The following is a 20,375-nucleotide window of genomic DNA, read 5'->3' on the forward strand; positions in this document are numbered from 1 at the left end:
GATAAGTAGACCATGAACATAAGAAACGCCAAAAAGGGATCTTCAGAGCTTATCAGTGCTTCAGAATTGCTCAAAGCTCACAACTTTCTGAAAATCATAAACTGCTCTTGTCTCACACACTTCATCATTCCCACTGCGTCCCATAAAACGATAACCACACCTCAACGAGCCTCGCACACAACTGGAAACACTTCCCACACAGGATCAAACAAAGACAGCACGCTTCCGACCAAACATCCTACATGGTATGGTGTTCCATCCAAGTAGGCAATCACTTTAGTGCCCCATGTGGTAGTAGTAAGCGTAATATAAATGTTGCACCACAATGCAATACAAGAAAATACATGTAACATATTTTTAAGTGATTTCTTTGGCTTAAGTGAATATAAGGTCTTTTCCTAACATGAGAAATAGGTGTTTTTTGTGACATGGGTGCTTAGTGACAACGTTGCTCCGCTGCTGGCCTGTTGAAGCCACATGCGTTTGTATTGGAGAGGGCAGGTACTTTACTCTTGATTCTTCACTTTTAAATCCAATATATTACTCTAAACTTGACCTGTTTCAGGGTCTAGTTGCAAGTGTCAGAATAGAATATTTGAGTTCAAAATATATCAAGTTTTGAGAGATGCCCAATGGGTCGCCCATGGCCGTCAGCTGCGATTACACCTCAGCTCTGTGTATTTTACGGTACAACAAGCTCTGGAGGTTCTCCAAGAAGTATCAAGCGCACATTCACCTGCTGAGACCGGTGTCACTACTTGCCAGCGCCCAGCCTTGCTTGTAAACCTACCTCAGGCTGTGCATGACAGAGCAGTGTAAGTGTTGCAATCACAGCTGGCACTGGGCACAAGACTAAAGTGTAGCTTAATATGAGAACTCAGAGCTATTCTCAGAATTTTCAGGACACACAGTTCTTGCTAAGTAGGTCTTCTGTAAATAATTGGCCTTTTGTGTTCTCTCTTGGCAGTGCATCAACAATCATGCTCGGAACATGGGCATCAGTTCCTCCCTGCAAATGCCGGACCGAGTCCTTAACTTTGTCAAAGACCACTTCCTGATGGACAGCACCATTCGGAGCCAACCCCTGCTGCTGCAGACCGGCGTGCAGTACCGGCAGATCAGTGTGCAGCGGGTGAAGGGACTCAAGAGAATCTACGACGTCCTCTTTCTTGGCACTGGTAAGTAACTCAGTGCCAGCGGAGCCACTCTGCTTGCACATACTCTTGCCACAGTGTGTATGGGTGGCATGGCGGTTTGCGCACTTGTGTGTGCATGTCATGGAGCATGCATTTGTCAGCCAGCAGTATTTGATTTAATGCTGTATGGTGTCAGCCTAGTTTATAGGTGCTTGATGGGAATGGTAATTGTCCTCTGTGGTGTCTGTAAGTTTAGGCACTGTCAACAGGATAGGTTGGGCACTTTCTATTGTTCTATTGGATGAGGATATTGCTCTGGAGTTCGAGATCCTGGACATGATGAAGGGCAGGAGTGTCATTGAGCACCGCCATATTAGCGGCGTAGAAGGTGCTTGGGTGGTGTCATGCACAGTACAAATTGTTGTTATCCATCCGTGGCAATGAACTTCAAGTGATGGGTTTAACATGTATATCTTTATTCATCCGCTTCTAAGCACTTAGGACAAATATTACAAAAAAGAACACATAAGTAATTACTCACATAGTGATGTATAGTTCATGGTAGTGGGGACACTGGGAACGGCGAGTGGGAGGAGGGCACTCCTTTAGTAGATTAGTGTGCAGGGCTCCTTAGCTGCTGCTTAGAGGAGGCAATGACTACTTGGGGGTAGCTGGAGAGTACATTGAGGTCATTTTCCCCTCAATTGAGTAGAGTCCATATGAGCGGGTGTTGGGCAGTGTTGGCTGCACTTGCAGACTTGGGTCCTGGAAGGAATCGATCACTGATCAGGGTCTTTTCTGTGTGGTGTTTTAAGTGACTCTAGATCAGGTGCATGTTGTATAGGAGTTAGCATGCAGAGGTGATATGTCAGGTGACAAACATTTACTAATGTCCCATGAGACCTGCACTTTCAGAGTATTTTTGTCTTGGTCGAAATGTTTCTACTTACCTCATTTAGAACTATTGGGTGGAGTGGGAAAGAAGGTGAAACAAAATGAGAAATAGTACAACCGGAGCAGGTTGAACCACCTGCCAAATGTATCCAATAAGGGCCTGAATACGAGCAGGACAGTTAAAACCAAGGATCGGAATTACCGATGCGTAAAATTCCTCAATACTCGTTAACTTTCAGCAGGTCACACCTGTTGAAATTTAACAGTGGAACAGCATAAGGTACTTACCGTATCATGTGGATTTTGGTGCATTAAACACCAAAATGTGCTTGTTATTCCCCATAAACTGGTAATAGATGCTATTGATTGCACCTGATAACATACCACATAGTATTGTTAAATGTCCGGGGCTCTAAATAGCGCCTACACTGGTAATCAGGGCTTACATTTTGTTGTACCGTATGAAAACGCTATCAGCTAATTTTGCAGTTTAAAAGAACTTCTGTTAATCCCCATATATCTTCCAAGCGCGACATTTAAAGTAAGTGGCACCCTTGTTACTGTTTCTAAATTCTATGTCCAGCATTACTTATAACATTCAGATCTTTAGAAACACTCCTTTTCTACTTTCACTGGTTCTTACTATTGCTCTAATAACCCTCGCACCCTTTCCCTCCAGCTTGGTAATGTTGGCATCAATCTCTCGTTTTATTTTTGGATTCAATCGTGGCTTTATAAAAAGTTGCCTATTAGTTGTAATCGGCTTATATCACTTTAGCATTTTTTTAAATGTAATTAAGGAAACGGAAAATAAAAGAATTTTGTGTGGCGGCAGCGTTCTGTGCCCTCCAAACTCCGCCCCACCCCCAGTTTTATGATCAGTGCTCTTTACCCGCTCCTCTGCGCATTTTATTCCCTCCTCCGCTCCATTTTCTATCTCCCCCTCCTCGGCCAAGTTTCTTCTGTTACATTATCAGAGAGGGACTTTGCAGCCGGAGCGGATATGCTGGGTATCACATAAGCAGAAACCTTTGGTATGGGCTTTAGTTTTTAAGACTTCGCGCCAAAATTTGACACTTGTGCAATACTTTGGGACATTGAATTTCAATATGTGAAAACACCTGTTTCATTGCAATTCATTTGAATTGACTTTGTGATGTTTTTATGCTGAACGTGCTGCACTGTACCTTCGGCTAGTTTCTGACATCAGTTTACATCTGCATTTCTACACACTGCACGGCAATAACAACAGTTATACTCCCTGTTTGGTATCTTTTGTGTTATCCCCAGATGACGGGAGGTTACACAAAGCTGTCACTATGAACAAGACAGTCCACATCATCGAAGAGTTGGTACTGTTCAAAAACAAGAATCCTGTTCAAGAGCTGCTGCTCGATGGCAAGAAGGTAATGCTTTCACCAGAGTTTGTTTATTTGAGTCGGTTTATTGTGTGATGTATTAAAAACTGCTGTAAAAACACTCACCCTCGAGGGTTCCTTTGTAGCCCCAGAGAGCAACAAGCATTTGCAATGCAATAGGTCCTGCATTTGCGAGAGTTAGAGCTATTTGGGTGGTAAATGAGAATGTCTTTTACCTATGTGTTTTGGTTTGGAGTGCAGTGGCCTTTGGGACCTTATAAGTGTTTAGCATTGCCAGGGGGCTATGGGAAGGGGCTGTGGCGGGGGTGGGGGAGTTACTGTTGTGCCAGTCCTTCACAGACCTCTGCCTAGTGAGGAGTGAAGACCAACCCCCTTTACTGTCTTCAGCTTGGGGATGGGAGATGGGCAGACGTATGTGAAAGGAAGATGGGGGGAGAGCGCGATGAGAGGGTTAGGTGGGATGAAGGGGTGAAGAGGAGGCTAGGGGGCACAGAGAGGGTTGGGCGAAAGGCAGTAGAACAGAAAAAAAGAGAACACGGAAGGAGACGAAAGGTGGGACACTGATACAAGCACTGTGGAGAGAGAAAACAAAATGAACGAGAAAACACATGAACCCAAGGAGGGCCACAGGAGGAACAAAGAGAGAAAAGAGACTGGAGTGAGAGGAAGAGTGCGAGGAAGAGTGTGACTGAGTGACATTGTGTGCACATGCTTAGGTGCCTTGAAGCCAGCATCAGCGCAGTGCTTGGTGACTTGCGCTCTCCTTGATGGCTGCAGTGTGTCTGTAAGTTGGCAGTGCACACTGTGACAGAGTAGCTGCCACTATGCAGTGTATTTGGTTACTGTGTATAGGCACTGTATAGTGTGTGTTTTGCGGCTTCCACTGCACACTGTGGTAGTGATGCTTTGTGCAGCGCCGAGAGAGCAGCTGTTACTACTGCAAGGCGCTATCCATACCATGGGGCCTGAGTGAGGGTGCTACGAAGGCTGCCTGCCATACAGTATATGACTGTCACTGATAGAGTGAAGAGAGGATTAGGAGGGGTGAGAGGGCAAGGATTGGGTGATGGAACCTCTGCTATCATACATTTTGGACGTAAAGTATTGTGAAAACAAACGAGCAAGCAGGTCAGAAAATGAAAAAGCCCCCATTGCAGAGACGGATGTTCGGGCAGGACACGCCGTATCGCTTCCTACCTATTAGGTGCAGCTTTATTATGGGCCAGTTCGTCTGGACTCCTTGGTTAGATATGTCCTGGCTTGCTCTTCTTGTGCAGGTTCGCGACGGAGGGTTCCCCAGTACAGTCAGGAAGTGCACCGCTCTCTGGGGTGCTGACTCCCCTCGCTTTGGGATGGGCCTAGTCAGTAATGGAGGCAGAGCAGCAGCCACAATGGCTTGGATGTGCATTGCACGGTCATAGGGGAAGGAGAACATCTCTGCGAGGGGAAGATACCCAGAAATTTAGAAATCAACCTTAAAATTGATGGTGTACACAAATTAGGATACAATCAGCGGGCAGTGGAAGTTGCCGCTGTGGGTGCCGATGCGGCTGCGCATGCCGTCGTCCTGCCTGGGACGCTTGGGGTCTTCTGAATATGGAGACTGGGGAACTGTTGTGCTGCACTGCCAAAAAACAAAAAAAAGAAAGCCGCTACAAAAATATTTTAAAAGCGCGAGTGATGAATATGTGAGAGGACCTAGAAGCAGCGCGGCGTCCGTGGGTAAACAAAGTAACACGGCCGACATTATGTGAAAGTGCACAACGTTGCGCTTATAAAAAAAATATATAGATGTATTCCCTGGCCGATATTACATGAAAGTGCACAACACAAAGTAACACGGCCAACGTTACATAAGAGCGCACAACGGAGGGCTCCTCTGCAGGGCGCCGTGGAGACTTTCGCCTCTCTACCTCCCTGCCAGGTTCTGAGGTCTCTGAATTCCTTTCTTGGAGCCAGGCTGCCCCCACCCCCTCTGGTTAAAGAAACAAGCTGTCGCCATTGCTCTAATGAAAAAAAAAAAGTGCTTAGCGGTTAATTAAAGGAGACCGTATAACGCCCCAAGTAAAATATCCAGTCCTGATGGGCCGTCCCAAAAGGAAACAGGGCGGTAACAAGGAGGGACTAAAAGCCTCATTTTCAATCGGAGGCCAGCGTTTACCATAAATGATGACGCCAGCCAATGAAAAACATGGGTGGGGCTTCAACCCCACTTCTAAAACCTACCCTACTCCAATATGCCTCGCATAGCAAGCAGCGCATGCACACTGCAATGCAGGTCTTAGAGACCTAGAAAGGACTATGCAGATAACAATCCTGTTACTGAAGAATCCTATTACTGAAGAATCTTACTGATCGAAGAGCCAGGTTTCAAGAGCTTTATGGAATTTTAAATGTTCCTCCTCAGCTCTGAGATTGGTAGGATGTACAAAGCTTTGCCCCTTGAACCCTAAACAATCTACTCAGCTCTGGGATTGGTAGGGGGTGTACAACTCTTTGCCCCTTGAACTATAAACAATCTCCTCAGCTCTGGGATCGGTAGGGTGTACAAATCTTTGTGCCTAGAACTATAGATGACCCAACACCAAGATTGTAATAACTGACCTTAGGGATATTTTAGTAGAAGTTTGGTAGATAATGGTAGACTATATCCGGGAATGCATTCCACTACTTTCTCTTTAAGGAAATTGGGGTCCAAGTTCTTAAAAACATATGGCGCATCACACAAAGTGATTTGAAGGCAAATCTATTATACAGTAGCAACTAATGAAAAGCAGCGAGCTATGATCGGGTCTTTTGAGCCCAACAAGGACCATGGCTGCCATGGCTTCTGCATTTTCAAAATGCTAAGGTTTACACCTCACCTTTAGAGGGGAGCTTAGATGGACATAGTTTCCAAAATCTCGGCTTGAATAGATGAACTTACAGACTTCCTTGATTCTTTGTGGAACGTAACATTCTCAATTGGCAGGAACATGTTTAAACACTATGGAGACTTGAGCTTCAATAAAGAAATTCGAATCAAATAGCAAACCTAGGTTTCTAACAATAGTTGAGGGTGTATGGTAGTGTCCATAGAAGGAGACCAGAGGCAGTAGCCCAGCTGGTTCATTCTGGCTTAACAGAAGTTCAGATTTGGATGCATTGAGCTCAGCAAAATATATACTCATCCTCCATCGTACAACACGTAAGGTAACTCGGAGGGAAGTGACTCTATCACCTTTGAATTTAAGACTGGAAATAATTGGTATTTTGTGTGCATACACATAAACTACCATAGGCAAAAAGCAGATGTGCTAAATGGTCTGGGTAACGATTAAATACATCTGATGACGGGGCACAGTCCTCCAGCTTGCCCAGCAAACTGGCTGGGTGGAAAACGTACTGGAGTCTAATGGCATAGATTAAACCCTTTTGGAGAGGCTGTATTTTATTCCTATTCAAGCAGTTGTTGGAACAGCAGTTTATGATTGGCAGTATTAAGCGCTGCAAAGGTACCCGATTAATATCATATTAAAGTGCCACAAGTGTCCACAGTCACACGAATATCAAGTAGAGAAGTAATCAATGATATGGTATTTCTGGACACCTGCTTGAACATGATACAGAATCTGATTAGACTCGTGTAATGTTGAAAATTAATCCTGTCAAGGGACAGTATGCAGTAGTGTTTTCTCTTGTGCAACGTAGGTGGGGGGGGATATTAGTTTACTAGTCAATTAAAACCATACCACGCAAATGTTAGTAGAGAAAAAAAATCAATATACAGACACATCAAGCCAACATCATAAAACGAGTTCCCTTTACCCGTATGACCATCATTACTGTGGGAACAAGGTGCCTGCCATTTATAAAGTGCTAGAATGCATTCCTTTTCAAAACTAACAGTCACTGTCCCAAAATGCCATGAAGCACTTTAAGTACTGAAATGCTTAGGTAAACTTTTGGCGTGGTTGTTACCCATTAAGTGGAGCAAGAGTTCAAGGGATCCTATGGACGCATAAAGTGGTGGGGATTAAACAGAGGGAGCACATACAATTTACAGCAGTTACAAACTCCTTGACACTTGGTGACGATTTTTAACAGGGTCATCTAGCAATTAATCCTTTTTAAAAAAAAAATTTTTTTATTAAACAATAATAATAAAGAAACATTAGACGTCAGGTGACAAATTTCAAATGATATTTCTATACTTCAATAATTGCAGTTAAGCGCAGGTGTCAGCTTAGGGGGACTCCCGCACCTCGATTTCTCTGAGTTCCACCGGGGGCGTACAGATATCTCCCCTGTAGGTATTCCAGGCCTACCATACTAGCAATTAATCCTTTAACCATTGCACAGTTAATTGAGTTTGGTCCGTATGTGCAAACTTACGCATAAAGTGCAACAATGCAAGTGTGAGATTATACTAGAATTAACATCCAATATGGCGGGATAGGAAGCTAATGAATCCTGATTCTCCTTAGCAGCCCGTCATAACATGAATAGCTTCCATAGGCTCTTGGGGGAGCCCCTCTTGGTCAACAACCTTGGCCCGAGACTCAACATGGAGATTCTCCTTAAAAATGGCCTTAAAATGTCCAGAAACTGCACCTGACGGATGTTGAGCACTGTATTCCATGAGTCCAACGACTCTATTACTGCAGATCTGCAAGTCCTAATCCTTCAGTAGGGGAGGGGTTAATCGATACAAAAGTGAATTTGTAGAATAGTGTGTGTTATTGTGAAATATACAGTTTATATTTACAAACCATACTACATTCTAGTCCTAAAAGGATTTGTTTTATGACATAAAAAAATATAAGCTTTCTGAAGTTTCACACATTTTTTTCTCAAGCATTCCTCATACAAGAAACACAAATAAAAATTTCTATCTAATGTAGCTAAGGCTGTGTGTGTATGTACATATGTTTTCACTGAAAAAAAGGTTAAAGTGACATTGTAAATAGGTGTTGTAATAATAAAAAAGATAACATTTAAAAAAAGAAATCACCAGTTTTGCTTTACGGAGCTTACTACAACTTGCCAAATTTGGTGTAATTCGTTGAGCTCTTTTTTTCTGAATGCTTCCCAAATTTTCCTATGGAAATTAACATGGCAAGACGTTTCAGGGCCCAGCATTTTTCTCAACCCCCGCTTAATGGATCATTCCAAAACGTTCAATAAAGGGGCTGATGTGGATTAACTTTTTTTTGTACAACCTTTCTTGTAGGTTCATCAAACGGCACCACAGTTATTAGCAACAAAAAAAACTCATATTGGAAAGAGCAACCCAATGTATAACTACACAGTGGCAACTGCCACTGTATAATTAATTTATATTAAAATATTTATACAATAAAGTGAAAATAAACACATTTAAACATACCTGAAATGCCAGCATATAATTAACATTTCAATTTATAGACGTTAATATTCTACCAGAAAGTGTACAATCTTCCTTTTAGTATTTATTCTTTGTTATTGTTTGGATTATAGGAGAGTATAAACCTGTTAATCTATATAGAAAGACAACCAAAAGCATTTATTTAATGTGTAGATCGCAAGATATTTAATTTTTCTCTATCCATTTATTTACAGAAATCAGAATTATGTATTTAAACATTATCTCAACCTTATTTAAGAGATCCATGTCAAAGTATTCAAGGATACAAACATATGTTTCCGATAGGTTTTATTTAATTTGGAGGCATCGCCAGAAAAGATTTGCTGGAACTGCTGAGTCACAAAACACCTGGAGTAAGGTTAAGTTCTACTAGGATAAAGTTAATGTAATTTCATAGATGAAGACTGAGAACACTGAAGTGCTTTGTACGATGTTAATGTGACACAATCTGCTAACAAGAATTACTCCATAATTCCCCCATAGTAGACTAATATTCATCTGGTAAAATATGCCTCATTGTGACATTTTTCCTGAATATTTTGAATTATCAGGTATATAAAATGTGCTTAAATCAACTACAGTTTAGAATATAGATTTCCAAGTTGGTTGACCGATAGGTTGATTACATAATAATAGGATTGGTGAAACTATTTTCATCAGCTACATATTTGATGCAAACTGCTATTTTAAACTAGGTTTTCATTTTTGTAAGCTTCTTCTAAATGCTTTACACATTATTTGCCAAAACTATGCATTCTGAGCCCATCTCACTTATTTCGATAAGTGACCTAGGGTTTATATCCAGCTGATGATAGATTCCATTATATCTCTTCACTAAGCCTTTAATGTCGCCACACAAAAATGTAAACAATAATATAGAAAAATTACAAGAGTTAGGCAAAAACACTAAAATAAAAACAAACACCATATATAGTCTTCTATCACATATTGCTACATCCATGAATGCTTTGTTACTTTCTTCACCTTTGGTATCCTCTGGTCACCTTTGCTCTCCATCATTGTGTATTCTGTTACATTAGACCCATTGTTACTTTCAATTTTCCATTCTGAGAACTCAAGGCAGAATTTGTGTCGACAAGAGCGTCTTCTATGCACCACTCCTAGAGCTCAGTCTTTCGTTTAGTCTTTTTCTGTATCTTGGACAGAATACTGTGTATCAAGTTTATCTTTGGGAGGTATCGTTTCAGGAATATATTCAAGTATGTTCTTCCCCAAGAAATAAACCCAGTTGTGATACAAAAACGATAATAATCTCTGAGCAACAACCCACTTACTATGTAAAACACCCCTTAAAATGGGTCACTGTTCTTTTGAGGAAATAAGTTGGTCACGTTCTATACACAGATCAGCTCAAATTCACCAACCATAGTTACATTTATTGCTTTACCGTGTGTTGATTGCTACATTTTGTAGGCCTGTTTTTTTGGTTTTCTCCTGAGCCTAACAACTGTGAGAATTTAAACGTCATGGCTTTTTATACTGGGTGACTTCATCTGAAAGATATTCAGCTTAGAGTGACGATTTTTATTGTGGTTCATATGTTGCTGTGCACCTCGAGTCCAGAAACATGATTCTTTGTCCTACATAAAACTGATCAGACTCTTCAACCTATTGCCTTCAGGGCCAAAACAATGCCATTTATGGTGATGGTAACATCTGAAATACAGCACTGATCCACCATGAGTGAAGAGCTATATTACGAGTTGGATGGCAAAACCCAAGGTCCCTGGCGCCCTCTGCAGTATTGACTGCGGGGAGCAATACTAAACAATAACCGAGGTTCATTCTGACACAACTGTATATTGAGGGTATGAAGCAGAAGCAAGATTGTTAAATGGATGAAGCTTTGACATGCGCTATTAAATAAAAGCTATGTTTGCAAGAGTCTTTTTGGCGAGGGAGCTTATTTATTAGAAACATATTAAGGCCCTGTTTGACTTGGTAGCCTTGGGCGAAATATTACAGGATTTCCCAAAAAAGCAGCCAAATATGAGAACTCGGAAAGTGAATCAATATTCTAGGCATAAAGTTGAACTCGTGCATGTCTAAGCATCTAAAAATTTGGTAATTCTATATACTGAGTGCTTGAAAAGTTAGGTAATTATCCAACTAAGCAACAGAAAGAAAGTGCATTCACTAAATTCTGAGAAAAGCAAGATGCATTTCTGGAAGATTTATTGAGCTGAAGGATGATTTTTTTTATCTGTTTGTCAAACAAAAACACGTCTGGCATTCATGAAGATGATGAGTGTGCTGATTTCTTGTTGGTGTTAATGAATGTAATATGTTAATGAAAAGTATGTGTCTTCCATGAATGCAAAAGGAGACTAAATGGCACCTAGTGGTGTGCAAGTGCAAGACTTTAAGGTGATGTTGAGCTAAAGTAATGTGTTATTTCTTTCTCCAGGGCCTGCTGTATGCCTCTTCATATTCAGCGGTGGTTCAGATTCCACTTTCAAACTGTAGCACTTACAGTAGCTGTGGAGAATGTATCCTCTCCCGCGACCCCTACTGCGCCTGGAATGGAAAGATGTGCTCCAGCATCCCTCCCTTTACACCAGAGCTCAACTTGCAGTAAGTGCATTTCTGTTTAGTGGGAGTAGTTATTTTCTCCCCATACCTAGCTCTCATCCCCATACCCACATCCAATCAATGCTTCCCCACTCTCCCATGATTGCCCTTTCTGCCCGCTTTTGTTAGAACCTGTGCCATAATCAGTTTATCGTCTCACGTTTCCTCTTTTATTTACTAGTTAATGGGGATGCTGTGGCTTGTGCCCATGGTTTTCTTCTTTTTCCTTCCCACACTTTTCTAAAAGAGAACAATTTGAATGCTTACAAATCCTGACCCAGTGTGTTTGTTTTCAGGGACTGGGTCCAAGATGTTGAAGAAGCAGATGCTGGAAGGCAGTGCCCCAAAGAAAGCTCTAGTTCGCCCCGTGGTCGAGGACTGAGACCAGCTGGTAAGACAGGCCTGTATGAAGTAGACACTTCACAGAAGTGAAGATCAGTCATATGCACCTAATTGGTACTCATTGTAGGAGCTCTGCCAATTTACTGCCCTACTCCCAGTCTACCAAACTCTAAATAACCCCCAAAGTCTTTTAATACATTCTAATGCACAGGCTTTGAAGTTACTAAGTGTGGGGATTGTAAGTGTTGTTTGTGGCCATATATCAGAGTTATATGAAAAAGAAAGTCCATACTCTAAAGAGTATGCTTTTACACATTACTGTACATTTTCCTTTCATCTAGTCCCATCCACCTCTAACAGAAAATAAATCTAACCTCTTGTGACAAATAACACACTACAATTTAAATGTGTCATTATTTAAACATAAATAATGAGCTAATATCCAGTGCCATATTGTGAAAATGTAAGTACACCTCATGTTTGAGTAACCTGCACAAATATTTTCCTGTTTCTGACATCGCCTGGAAGGAACGCAGACTCCTGCTGCCTTACAAAACTGCTTAAGCCCTCTGATACATTACTGTATGCCCAGCTCTTTTTACGTCCCATCACAGCGGGGTTGAGGTCTAGATTTTGACGTGGTAATTCTAAGGTTCATATACTTTTCTTTTTCAGCCGTTTATTCATAGAATTACCTATAGCATTTTGGCTCATTATCCTGTTATATGACCCACCTGTGTTAAGCGTCTGCTGCGGAACACATGGTCTCACATTTTCCTCACGGGTGCTCTGGCATGGAGAGCAATTCTCAAAGACTCAGACATCCAGGTCCCGGGGCTGCAAATAAGGCAAAAATCATCATCATTCCTCCAATACCATGCTTGACAGTTAGTATGAGGTTTTTGTGGTGATAAGTAGTGTTTAGTTTTCGCACATTACTGCCAAACATCTCTCACTTAGATCTCATCTGTCCAGCGGTAATTGTTTCAAAATCCTTGCGGTCCATTCAGGAGCTGTTTTGCAAAGCTCCTCTGTGTAGCAATGTTCTTTTTGAAGAGTAGTGGGTTTTCACCTTGCTACTCTTCAATAAAAAACATGCTTGTTTAGGCTTTTCCTAATTGAATAGTCATGAACTCTAATGTTTACCACAATGACAGAGGGCTGTAGATCAGTGGATGTAGCTTTGGGGTTCTTGTAATTTCTTGAAATATGATTTTGAGATTAATTTGTTGGGGCACCGACTTAGAGATTGAATGGCAACCATCTTGATCTTTCCCCTTTTGTTATGAACCTTTCTTACCCTGGAATGATGGACTGAATGCTTGTAATCAAACTGACAATGTTTACCATTTTGAATTCAGTTTGTAGCAATTCCTGGTGCACTTGATTCGAATTGCATTCTAAACGGATCTGGAAGCATAATGGATGCACTTTATTTTTACACAAGGTTACTGAAAGCAGACGGATTTATTTTTGGTTAATGTCTGAAATGTACGTGTTATTTGTTACATGAGGTTAGAGTTATCTTCTTGTAAGTTCTAGATGAATGTCATATTTCTGTAGTAGGGGATCTCTGTGTATAGTCATAATCTAGTGAATAGTCCCGCCCATGTGCGTGGACCCCGGAGCAATCAAAAATAATCTCTTACAGTGTCAAAAAATGCAAAAATGCATAGACACTTAAGAGAGAATTTAAAGACAGATAATGCAGCCAAAAAAGGCTACACTGTCCAGTACTTCAACTAGAAATTCCACCACAAAATCCACAAAACAGCAAAGCCTGTACAGATTTCCCTTGCTTAACAGCAAAATCCCTCAGGAATGATAGAGAGAAGAACCTGGACAGACAAGCCCCATAGGCTGCCATTATGTGGCTTAAATAGGATACTGTGCCTTTAAGGAACCTTCCAGAACCTTCTCCCAGTATCCCAGAATGCATAGCAGGTCCAACTTAGTTTCAGTTCTTTTTTCCGGCTCCTGCAAGCAGGACCCTGGAGCATTGAGCTCTCCCTTTTCAAGGGTTTTGTTGGTGTTTTTTGCACTAAATTCGATTTTTGTGCTCTCAGAGTACTTTGGTGACTTTCTTCTTGGGTTTCTGCACTCTTTTGTTGTCAATAATGCCTGCATTATTTGATAAATGCCCGGAGTGCTCCAGGAAGAAAGCCAAGTCAGACCCCCATGAGGTCTGTATCCTCTGCCTTCCCTCTTCCCACATCCCTGAGGAGTGTGTGATCTGTAGAGGCTTCTCTGGAAGGACCCTGAAGGACAGGAGAAAAATCCGACTTCAGGGACTTGAAGAAAGAAGGTTGAAGGCTCGAGGTGGGTCAGGAGGGGCTCCTTCTGCCCATGCTGAGGCCTCTGGGGGGCTCCCCAGGGGCAGGAAGTCCGGCTCTCGTCCAAAATCTCCGTCTGGGTCAGTAGCTATGACCACGACGTCGAGAGGAAGGTCCACGGCCAGTTCCCGGTCTCCCCAGGGCTCTGGGTTGAGAAAACGTCGCCCGTCGACGTCGAGGGACGTTTTCAGGCCGCCGTCGAAGCCGGTGTCGATTTCCTCGTCGTCGACGTCGGCGTCGAGTGGACGACATCGGAGGAGTCGGCGCTCGCCGTCGAGGCGACATCGCCGTCGAAGTCATCGCCGTCGAGGGGATCCTCGTCGTCAAGGTCGCCGTCGAGACGGAAGAGGTCTCCGGCGCCGAAGAAGTCGACGTTGAGACGGTCTAAGAGATCGACGTCGAGACGGTCTAAGAGGTCGACGTCGAGGTCGAGGTCGCCGTCGAGACGCCATCGCTCGTCGTCGAGATTCCGCGGTTCTTCCATCTGGTCGGGGTCGACGTCGAGGCATAGACACCGGTCGACGTCGAGGAGTGTAGAACGGTCGACGCCGAAGGGCCGATCGCCGTCGAAGGTCCCGCAGTCGATGTCTGGGCACCGGTCTTCGGCGTCAGGAGGTCGTACGGACAGGCCCAGGACTGGGGGGCTCCCCACAGTCTGGACAGGGTGATGGCTCGCCGGGAACGGCGTATTCCGTGGTGTATACCCCGAAGAAGCCTACTCCGCCTCCTTTACCCAGGGGTCCGCCTCCGAGGGCTCCGACCCCTCCCCCGTTGCCTCCCCTGCCGGCTCCGAAGGTCCCGGTTCCGGTTACGCCTCCACCGGTTCCGCCGAGGTCGGTGTCGATACCCAAGTACCCGACACCCCCGAAGAAGACTCCTAAGTCGAAGGTTCCTCCGAAGCCTAAGGCATCTGACCCGGAGAGGCCTACGGACAGGCCCAGGCCCAAGAGATCTAGTTCTCGCTCGGGTAAACGAGACAGATCTAGGAGTGGTCGCGGGTCTTCATCGAGATCCAGGCATCGCCATAGGAGGCATAGGTCCCGGTCCCGTTCTACCTCGGGGACCCATTCCTACTCGCCAACGTTATCTGATTCACCGGAGACTAGGGTGTCCCCAGTAGATGACATTGGTACGTTTCAGGAGGTTCTCCTGCGTGGGGCAGCGAAGTTGGGGATCAAGGTTACAGCTCCTACGCCTTCAACTTCTGTGATCTTTGAGACATTGCATAAGAAACACCTGTCTCGCCCCCTACTGCCTTTGGTGCCAGGGCTCCTTGAGCCTGCGGAACAGCTCTTCCTGACACCGGCGGTGGTGAAGTCTGCGCCCTCCAGGCTCATCAAGAAATACAGAGCTCCAGAGTCGGACCCAGCTTTCTTGAGAAAGGACCCGACACCGGACTCGGTGATCGTGACAGCGGCTCGGAAGCTCCATGCCACCTCCCCTGCATCCACTGTGCCTCCTGATAAGGAGAGCCGCTGGATGGACTCGGCTGGACGGAAGGAGTGTGGGACGTCCTCCACAACGATGAAGGCCGCCAGTGACTCGGCTCTGTTGGGACGATATGACCGTTCGCTGTGGGACTCGATGGAGCAGTTTGCGGACCTCGTTCCTCGCGACCGCAGAGAGGACTTCATGGAGATCGTCCAGGAGGGGATGCTGGTCTCTAACCAGGCCATTAGTGCCACGGCAGATATCTCCCTGCTGTCCGCGCATGGATACTGCCACGGTATAAACCAGAGGCGCCATGCTTGGCTCAGGTTGACGTCCCTTAAGCCTGAAGCGCAACAACGTGTGGCGAATCTGCCGTTTTCCGGAGATACCCTCTTCGGGAAACACGCGGATGATGAAATGGCCAGGATGAAGGCCGAGGCTGAGACCCTGACGGTGGTGGGCCTCGAGAAGCCCAAGGAGAAGAAACCCTACCGCCAGTTCCAGCGACGGTTAGGGTCGCAGGGTCGTGGAAGGGGACAGTCTTCTGGGCAGCATCAGCAGCAGCCACAACAGCAGCAGTACAGGAGGCCCTTCCAGAAGCGCCAGGGGGGTAGAGGTAGACAACAGTCCTCTACCGCGACCAAGGGCCCGGCCGGGTCTCGACCCTGAGCGGTTACTTCCCCCTCGTCCGTTACCCGCTCCGGTGGGGGGAAGCGTTCAATTTTTTCTGGCAGAGTGGAGAAAAATTACTCAGGACAAGTGGGTGCTGAATATTGTTTGCAATGGATACAGTCTTCGGTTCATCAGCCCTCCTCCATCGATCCCTCCGGTCAGCTCGCAGTACCAGCTGCGCGAGCTCCAGGCGGAGGCAGACATCCTGCTGAGAAAGAGGGCGATAGAGGACGTACCTCTGTCTCAAAGAGGAAGAGGTCTTTACTCTCGGTTCTTTCTAGTCCGCAAGAAGGACAAGAACGAGTTCAGGCCCATTGCGACAGGCAAACAAGTGGATTCGCAGAGAAAAGTTTCGCATGCTGTCGTTGCATCAGATCTACCCTCAGCTGCAACGAGGAGATTGGATGTGTGCCATAGATCTACAGGATGCATACTTCCATGTGCCTATTGCATGCAAACACAGGAAGTTTCTGCGCTTTCAAGTCGGCACCAATCACTATCAGTACACGGTGCTTCCCTTCGGACTGAAGTCTACACCCAGGACATTTTCGAAATGCATGGCAGTGGTAGCGGCACACCTGAGGAAGAACAAGGTGTTTGTCTACCCGTACCTGGACGATTGGTTGATCAAGGCCTCCTCCTTCTCGGAAGCTCAAGCACACTTCCAGAAGACGTGCGTTCTCTTGAACAAGCTGGGGTTGCACATCAACATGTCCAAGTCTGTCCCGACTCCGGTCCAGTGCATCCAGTACTTGGGAGCCTCCATCAACACGCTGTCAGCAAGCGTGTCTCCTTCGGAGGAGCGACGTTTATCACTCCTTCGGAAGGCTCAGGCTCTCATGTCTACTCCATCCACGAAAGTGAGGACGGTGTCTTCTCTGCTGGGATCGATGGCCTCGTGTATCTTCCTGACGCCACATGCGCGGCTGCACATGAGACCGCTGCAGGAGTGCTTGGAGGATCAATGGGACCAGAGGAGAGGATCTTGGGACGACAAGATACGACTGTCTCTACATGCTCTTCAGTCTCTGAAGTGGTGGTGCTCGAAGGAGAATCTTCTCAGAGGGGTTCCCTTCCACAAGGACATTCCCACACAGACTATCGTGACGGATGCTTCTCTCCAGGGCTGGGGGGCGCACTCCGGAGACCTGCAGATTCAAGGGACGTGGTCCCAGACGGAGGCCACGTACCACATCAATTTCCTGGAACTCAGGGCTGTGCACTTGGCGCTGAAGGCTTTTCACCCGTCCTTTCAGACCAACTCTCTGCTTGTCCAGACAGACAACACGACAACGATGTATTACCTCAACAAGCAGGGGGGCTCGAGATCGCGCACTCTGTCGCAGGAGGCGCAGGCGATCTGGCACTTGCTTCTGGCTCGAGGACTGTCGATAACGGCCACCCACCTGCCAGGTGTGCAGAATGTTCAGGCAGACGAACTGAGCAGACTCATTCAGGAAAACCACGAATGGGTCATAAGCGACGAAGTTCTGGGAGAAGTCTTCGCAAGGTGGGGGACTCCAGACGTAGATCTGTTCGCCACCGCCGAAAACAGAAAATGCCGAGGCTTCGCCTCCAGGTACTACCAGCCGGGGACGCTGGGGAACGCGTTATGGATCAACTGGTCGAACAGCTTTCTGTACGCTTTTCCACCAATTCCCCTGATTCCGGCGGTTCTCATCAAGCTGTCCCAATCCAGAGCGAGAATGATTCTGATTGCCCCGGAATGGCCCAGACAGTGGTGGTTCACGGACCTGCTTCACCGGTCTCTCTTTCCTCACATGAAGCTGCCGTGCAGGCCGGACCTTCTCACGAAGTTCGGGGGGCGGATGGTGCACCCCAACCTCTCGTCTTTGAGTTTGGCGGCATGGCTCCTGAAATAGTGCAATATGGCCATCTGAATCTCCCAGAGGATTGTATGGACATACTGAAGGAGGCTAAACGCCCTTCCACTAGGACTTCTTATGCTTACAAGTGGAAGAGGTTTTGCATCTGGTGCAAGTCTAAGAACTTTAACCCTACGACATGCAAGGAAGATGTCATCCTTCCATATCTACTGCATCTGGCGCAGTCGGGCCTTAATGTCCATTCCATTAAGGTTCATCTGGCTGCTTTGACTGCCTACAGGAAAGGCCCTTCACAGACTTCCTTCTTCCAGATCCCTGTGATCAAAGATTTTTTGGAAGGCTTGAAGAAAGTGTTCCCTCCTGTCAGGCTTCCTTCGCCTTCGTGGGACTTGAATGTGGTGCTGTCCAGATTGATGAAGGAGCCTTTTGAACCTATTCATAAGGCTTCGTTGCAGCACCTGTCCTGGAAGGCGGCGTTCCTCGTGGCCATTACATCGGCCCGCAGGGTGAGTGAAATTCAGGCGTTGTGTTGCCAAGAACCTTATACTGTATTTCATGCTGCTAAGGTTGTTATGCGTACTCACCCTAAGTTTCTTCCCAAGGTTGTTTCTGATTTTCATATCAATCAGACTATCACTTTGCCTACGTTCTTTCAGAATCCGTCATCTCCAGCGGAAAGGTCTTTACATTCCGTGGATGTGAGGAGGGTGCTGAAGTTTTATCTTGATAAGACTAAAGATATTCGTAGGTCAGACCAATTGTTCATTAATTATGGCTCAGTCAGGACAGGTCTTGCTACCTCTTAACAGTCCATCTCGAGGTGGATTGTGTCCTGCATACAATTGTGTTACTGCAAAGCTAATAAGACCTTAGGGGGTAAGCCTAAGGCTCATTCCACCAGAGGCAAAGCTGCCACGACAGCTATGCTTCGTAATGTTCACTTTGCAGAGATCTGCAAGGCGGCCACTTGGAAGTCGGTCCATACCTTTGCTAAGCATTACTGCCTGGACACTGATGCCAGGGCAGACGCTCAGGTTGGGCAGGCTTCGCTGCGGAATTTGTTCGCACAATAGTGGCGTACTTTCATACTCTCCACCGCCGCTTGATGTGGGGATGGGCTTGCCATTCTATTCACTAGATTATGACTACACACAGAGATCCCCTACTACAGAAGGAGTAGTTTCTGTCCTGTAACTCCAGTTCTGTAGTAGGGGTATCTCTGTTATAGTCATAAGCGCCCTCCCGCCTCCCCGGTGGAGATTTGTTCAGGTGCATAATGCTACAGGTCTGGCGTTTTTTACGCCTTCAAAAAGAACTGAAACTAAGTTGGACCTGCTATGCATTCTGGGATACTGGGAGAAGGTTCTGGAAGGTTCTTTAAAGGCACAGTATCCTATTTAAGCCACATAATGGCAGCCTATGGGGCTTGTCTGTCCAGGTTCTTCTCTCTATCATTCCTGAGGGATTTTGCTGTTAAGCAAGGGAAATCTGTACAGGCTTTGCTGTTTTGTGGATTTTGTGGTGGAATTTCTAGTTGAAGTACTGGACAGTGTAGCCTTTTTTGGCTGCATTATCTGTCTTTAAATTCTCTCTTAAGTGTCTATGCATTTTTGCATTTTTTGACACTGTAAGAGATTATTTTTGATTGCTCCGGGGTCCACGCACATGGGCGGGACTATTCACTAGATTATGACTATAACAGAGATACCCCTACTACAGAACTGGAGTTACAGGACAGAAACTACTCCATATATATATATATATATATATATATATATATATATATATATATATATACATATATATATATATATACACACATATATATATATACACACATATATATATATATATATATATACATATATATATATATATACACACATATATATATATACACACATATATATATATATATACACACATATATATATATATATATATATATATCTCAATGTGTGAAACCACAGAATTTTAAAAAGGGTAGATTTTGATTTTCACATCACTGTAAGAAATGTGAAATCCATTTTGCCACACAAAGGACATGTTTCTATCATCTAAGAGCAATACCAGACCGACAAACACTCACATATTTCAAAGCAATCATAATAAAAATATGATTATAACTTTTTTTAGGAGTAATAAAAAAGTCAAATGTTTAAAAGAAATTATTAATTATTTTCATGAATTTGTAATTGAATATTACAACGTTTTTATAGGATTCCAACTCCCTTCCTTCTGAAAGAAAAGCCTAAATTTCCATGCAGAGTTAAGTGCTGTATTGTACAAAGAAGGCACAGATACTGTTTTTCCCACAGTAAAAACTTTCTAAAAGGAATGATCTGTTTCCTCTAATTCAGAAT

General features: G+C 44.7%; 1 protein-coding gene across 2 annotated transcripts in view; it reads left to right on the forward strand.

The window, feature by feature from the left end:
- The window catches only part of SEMA4B (semaphorin 4B), a 198,480-nt gene that overhangs the window by 172,305 nt on the left and 5,800 nt on the right, over positions 1-20,375 (forward strand). For both annotated transcript variants that reach the window (XM_078683247.1, XM_078683244.1), the window contains 4 exons: positions 968-1,178; positions 3,321-3,436; positions 11,224-11,390; positions 11,684-11,778. In XM_078683247.1, coding sequence (XP_078539373.1) covers positions 968-1,178; positions 3,321-3,436; positions 11,224-11,390; positions 11,684-11,778 — 589 coding nt within the window. The remainder of the gene's footprint in view (positions 1-967; positions 1,179-3,320; positions 3,437-11,223; positions 11,391-11,683; positions 11,779-20,375) is intronic.

Source organism: Lissotriton helveticus, chromosome 3_1 (genome assembly GCF_964261635.1).
Source record: "Lissotriton helveticus chromosome 3_1, aLisHel1.1, whole genome shotgun sequence".
NCBI classification, from domain to species: Eukaryota; Metazoa; Chordata; class Amphibia; order Caudata; family Salamandridae; genus Lissotriton; species Lissotriton helveticus.